We start from the raw sequence: 6,032 nt of genomic DNA, 5'->3' as shown, positions 1-6,032 counted from the left end.
CTTAAATGTGACTTTTGAAACAATCAGTGACAACAGCAGCTATTCTGAAGGCGATACCATAGTGGGCACAGTTAGTTTCAGGTTGAAAAAAGACGTCAAAGTCAAGAGCGTTTATGTAAAAGCCAAAGGAGAAGCTAACGTAGAATGGACAGAAGTAGGTGTACCTGTCGAGAGACTGCAAAGTGCGCACAGGAGATATTTCAAAGTGAAGGAATACTTGGTTGCAGAAAATCATGAAGGTAGGATGTCAAAGTCAAACAGAGTTTGTTGTACTTAAAGGTGTTTGTAGCTATGAAATTTATCAGGAAATGTGGCAATGTGTTGTATTAAAAAGCGAAATTGCTACAGTTAGATTCCTTACTTTAAAAAAAACCCAAAAGGTTATTTTTCTTCTTATGAAGTGAAGAGTCTGAGGAAAGATATGTCCCAAAATAATAAGAACAAAAATCTAAATAAATAAATGAATAAATAAAGACATCTTATCGAGGTGTGCATGATAGGATTCCAGGTCAAACCACAAAAAAGATTGAGAACTAATTCAAGTTGGTTAACTTGTCTTTTATTATCTGTTATTGGCAGCTATAGTTAAAAAATATTAACACTTTTATCTGTAATGCCAAACAAAACAAAAGGCGGACAGAAGGAAGTATCAATGGGTTCAATAGTGTAGCAGAGAAAAAGAAAACAGTTAACTTTGAGAATATGAGATTGAGATCAAATGTTAATCAAACGACTCTTGCAGGGACTGTTCTTCCAAAAAGAGTGCACATCTTTAAGTTCAGGCTCAAAATCCCAGAGGGGTAAGTGAGAATTTGCAGCATCCAACATTAATAAATATCTTGCTTTTGCAAATGAATGCATTCCTGATTAGTTCTGTTTTACAGGAGGATGCCTTCGTCCTTCAAGGGAAAACATGGAAATATTGTCTACACCTTTGAAGCCAAGATATCTAGGAGCTGGCGACTGCCTTCGAAAGTACTAAAAGAGATCAACTTTGTGTCAAAGTCCTGTCCACACACTCCTCAAATGATGGTAAACACTAGAGTGACATATGTTAAACATCAGATTTTTGGAAAATGTGTTCTAACTATTCAATAAAAAATGTTTCAGATTCAAAAACCTGAGTTACCTTTTACACTTTAAAGTTTTTTGTTTATATATCTCAGGGATAGTCATCAGTTCAAAGATACCAACAGTGTAAATGTAACATACAAGAGAATTCAGCGTTGATGATGATTACCTGGACTAGATCTGAAGCCTAAAAACAACATTGAGGTATTTTCTTCTGCATTTTCTCCACATGAGGCATTTAGTTGATCTGGAAAAATGTTTATTTGGTTTGTTATAGTGTCCACAGTCCAGTTCAGTGCATAAAAAGATGAGTGGTCTCTCCAAGGGACAGGTCCAGATCTGTGCTACCATTAACAGAGGAGTTTGTTCTCCAGGTAAAGCATCTGCAACGTGCTCTAGCAAATGTTGATAGAGTAAAAAAAATGCAGCGTATTGTTAATATTTGCTTTTGACAGGTGAAACCTTATCTGTTGTCGCCAAAATCTGCAACTCCTCTTCCAAGAACATGAGGCTCAAATTCAAACTTCAGCAGGTAACGGTGTACAGTTGCCAGGACAACACTAATAGCAGCAAGGAAACGCTGTTCAAAATGGTCGGAGACACTATCCGTCCAAACTCAGAGCAAACTGCCTCCTGCCAGCTGAAAGTTCCCAGTGATGCCATTCCCACCCTCCGTAACTGTGAAATCATCTCAGTTGAATATTACATAAAGGTAAGAAACAATACATTTGTTTTACCTCAGAAATGAACCTGCTTTTTTGCAAACATTTGTGGATAAATAATAAAAAGTAAACATGTGTCTAAACACAACATCTTTATTGCAGATTATAATGCTTTACAAGTTTCTCCATCTCTGACTGTTTCCCAGGTGTATCTGGACGTTAGTTTTGCCCTTGACCCAGAGGTGGTGTTTCCACTGGTCATCCTTCCTTCTAAATTTGCTCCAACTCAGAGTCGTGAGGCTTTGGGGCCTGAGACAGTTGAGCCTCCAGCTTACAGCGAGTTCACATCCTCTACTCTCCCCACTGGATTGGATCCTATACTCACAGGGTCAGGTGTTTATCAATACTCCACCCCAGATCCCACTCAGCATGCAAATATAACAAGTGATTGTAACCAGTGGCCACCAGGTGCTGTTTCACAGGGTTTTTCAGTTCCAGCTTTCATAGCACCGTCTGTGCAACATCCAGGCCCTACTGCTCTGCGTGGAGAAGAACCTCCACTATATTTGTCCATTTACCAGCATCAGAATGAATGAATGACTGTAGAAGCTGAACTGGATTTATTAAGCGAATAAGCCAAAAATAAACTGTAAGCGATTTCTTTAGTCACTGGATAATTGTTCAGACATTTTTTCGTACTGAGAAAGTTACTTTGAAATGAACTGAATTTACTTTTTGGGATTCCTTACCTGGATGATTGAGCATGTGTCAAAACATTTTGTAAATCCTACATATGAATATATTCCTGGTCCCAGACTGTCTCAAGATGTACCATAATGTTTCTGACTCTTTGTGGGTAACATGTATCGGAAAATGTGACATAGAGCTGGGCTTTTAGGAGTTATGGTGAACAACTCCAGCCAAATTGACATCCTCCACTGATGTGTTGCCTACTTTTTGTGCTAGTATTGTGTTTGTGTCACCCATTGAATATAAAAATAAATATAAGCTCATTAAAGTTTGATAAAACTTAATATTTTAACATCATTCGTTCATATGTGCAACAAACTTTTTTGTTCTTTTTACTAAAACATGTTTTATACCCAAGCTTAAAGATCATTAAGTAGGAAATAATTTGAATCATAAGCCTGACATTTATCTGCTGAAAACAGGACAAAAAATCTCAATTCCTGTTTTTATGTGCAGGGAGTTAGGAATTTTATCCCGATAGCATCCTATGTGGTGAATCTTTACAGAGAAAAAGACCACATAACCATTCAGCCTCACAAACTGTGCCATTCCTCTAAGACTTGTTGTCTTGCTAAAACAGATTTACACCCCATCCATCCATCCATCCTCATCCGCTTTATCCGAGATCGGGTCGCGGGGGCAGCAGCCTAAGCAGAGAAGCCCAGACCTCCCTCTCCCCAGCCACCTCCTCCAGCTCATCCGGGGGAACACCAAGGCGTTCCCAGATTTACACCCCTTTAAACCTAATTAGTATTCCATGGAGTCGTAGCACCTGGGTTGCAGGCAATAAACCATGCGTGCCACAGTGGCAAATATTGCATGTTTACCACTAAAGGTGGTATCGGTTGCAATGGTTTTCTAGTGGAAGGAGAGACTGTACTGTTAGCATTTGTAAAAAGATCTGCCAGTCATGGGTGGAGAATAGGAACAGCACTTGTAAGAGTGATCTTGAATAGTTTAAACTCCTTTGGACAGTTGTAAAGCATTTCATTGCAAACAAAGAAATCTAAATGATACTTAAACATTTCATCCCCCCTTAAGAGGATTAAAAAGTGTCACATGGTCACTATTTATTGTATTTATTGCTCATCTATTGATATTGTGAATCCTTAGCTCCTCCCACCTGCTGCTGTTGCTCAGACAACACAAGCACATGACCATAGGATAGGCTACTTTCGCCTGCCACCAAAATGGAAAAAGTGCTAGTGAACGTCTGTTTTTTCCTCTGCATCATTTTCAAAGGTAACATGTGTCGCTGTTTACCTCATTAGTGTAGCTGTTTTTAATTTTAGCTGTTCGAACTGTTGTAAACATTTCTTAAGTAGCTGAAAGGCAATTTGCAAGTGATGAAGCTGATAAAGGAGATAACAAATTTAATCTGTCTATACAAACAAAAACTGTGGGTGAGAAGTTTAAGGTCATGCCCAAAATTTCTTGTTTTCACTGAAAGCTCGTACATATATTGATAAAAAACGCTGACAGGGTTTGAACCATTGATTTTTACATTAAAATGTTTTTCTTTGAAACTTTCTTTGAAATGTCAAACTATCTAATTTTCGCAGCATTCATGCCCTTCCAGACCTTTTTTTTATTGTAGCTGTAACTTTGTTGAAGTAATGTGGATATGTGCCCTGGTACTGGCTTTGGTCTGTTATGTGTGGGTTCAGACAAAGATCATAGCTTACAGCAGCACCCGCAGGTTGCCGGTTTTCATTCCCTTGCAGATGTCAGCATTTTTGGGATCACTGTTTTGTTAATGGTACCTAATGAAGTGTGAGTGGGTTTAACAGAGAAACAGGTCTGCAGGTGTCATTTTCTCAAAAACCACCAGATCTTTGCCCTATTTGTAAAGCAAAGCAGGTGCAGTTATAATTCCTGTATTACATCAGAACTATGAAAAAACAGCAGTGTTTAAAATGAAGGGCATATTTATAGACTATAACTGATTGACACCTGTAAAGGTTTTTATTTAAACAGCTAGATTTACATTTTTTTTATATGTAATGAGTGTGAACTTCGCTGCTTGGTCAGTTAGTCTTGGTTTCAAATGCATTACGCATAGGTTCAGTCAGTGGTTTCAAGCAAAGCAGAGCATTGCAGAGCTAAACAGATGAAGCTCCATTACAGGATTTATCAACCTTTAAAAAACAATAACAACAACAAAAAATTACACATGTGCTTGTTTATTTAGTTGTTTTACTGTTGAATGAAGTGCTCTTGCACTTGTGTGGTTACAAACCGCATGTTGAGCCATGTTTGCCTGGATTTGCATGTGTTTGTCCACTTAAGTAGTAATGCTAATGTGGTTGACACACAAAAAATGAGTACAGCAGAGAGCAGTTGTAGGTTACCTAGATAAGTTTGTGGTTCTCTACAGGCAGGCCCGTGGGCTTGGTACTGACTGCTAATCAGTTATGTTACCTTGTTTTAAATAATAAGAAAAGATATACAGCTTTTTGCATATCAGACATGCCAAATGCATCTTTTAACACACATTTATTACATATAATTTATGGGTACTTTAATTATTTATTCTTTTATGTTTTATTTGTATGTTGTCATCCACAGAGCTGTCTGCCTTAAAGATTCAAAACAAGCTGCTGGGTAAATGTCTGCAGGTTACAGAAGGAACTGAAGGAGGTAGAGTGTCACTGGGCGAATGCAGCCCACACTCACCTTTACAGGAATGGCGTTGGCACCAAGAGAGCCAGACTGTCAGCAACTACCACACTGGAGAATGTCTGACTGCACCACAAGAACAATATGAAGGTGTTCACCTGCAGCCCTGTGTCTTCAGAACTGCAAGTAGCAAGGATGGTGATAGAAAAGAGCCAGGAAGACAGGTATGGACATGCTCCAGAAAAGGCCACCTCACTGTGGTTGGGAAGGGGCTCCACCTTACTGCTACAAAAGAATCCACTTTGGTCTTCCTTTCAAGAGGACATAAGAAGGTAATAATATTAAGGATGGAAAAACAGAAATTTTCCACATATCACAATAGCATCTTAATTACATTATTTTAAATGTATTTAAAAGCTAGAGAATATTGTTGAATGTTTTCACAAAGCTGAAAGATAAAAACGTTTGCCTCTGGTTCTTTAGAAGCAGGGCAGCAGGTGGAGAACACTTGACAGCCAGATGCTATGCAATGGGAAAACCAGGCAACATAAAAATATCAATCCTCACCTACATCTGGGGGAATCGTTGGAACCAGAGATTCTTTTCAGTTATATCTCTGATGTATACAGACAGGATGAAACAGGTAAGAATATCTCAGCCATAATTTACCCAGTGTTGTGTATATGCACGTAAACACATAACCATTTTAAAAGTTTTTGATTGAACCACTCCTATTCGGGCCTGTTTTAGACAATGACTTGCAATAAGATAAATTTATGCAAGACATAGTTTAGGCTTACAATCGGGGTTAGAGTAGTATTCTGGCACCTTTAGTTAAAGTTGTTCTTCTAGTGATGGCATTGAGATATTTGCTCAGTCATTAGAAAATCATGACATCCCATAACCACTTACAGCTTTGAAACATCGCTT

General features: G+C 38.4%; 1 protein-coding gene across 1 annotated transcript; it reads left to right on the top strand.

Moving 5' to 3' along the window:
• Positions 1-2,727, top strand: LOC120443199 (arrestin domain-containing protein 3-like). The gene is made up of 6 exons (XM_039621336.1): positions 1-239; positions 743-800; positions 885-1,032; positions 1,349-1,445; positions 1,527-1,783; positions 1,940-2,727. The coding sequence occupies exons 3-6, from the start codon at positions 889-891 to the stop codon at positions 2,327-2,329; spliced, it is 888 nt and encodes a 295-aa protein (XP_039477270.1). The 5' UTR covers positions 1-239; positions 743-800; positions 885-888; the 3' UTR covers positions 2,330-2,727.
• Positions 2,728-6,032: the final 3,305 nt, after the last annotated feature.

Source organism: Oreochromis aureus, linkage group 12 (assembly GCF_013358895.1).
Source record: "Oreochromis aureus strain Israel breed Guangdong linkage group 12, ZZ_aureus, whole genome shotgun sequence".
Taxonomy (NCBI): Eukaryota; Metazoa; Chordata; class Actinopteri; order Cichliformes; family Cichlidae; genus Oreochromis; species Oreochromis aureus.
This window is presented reverse-complemented; position numbering and strand designations above follow the sequence as displayed.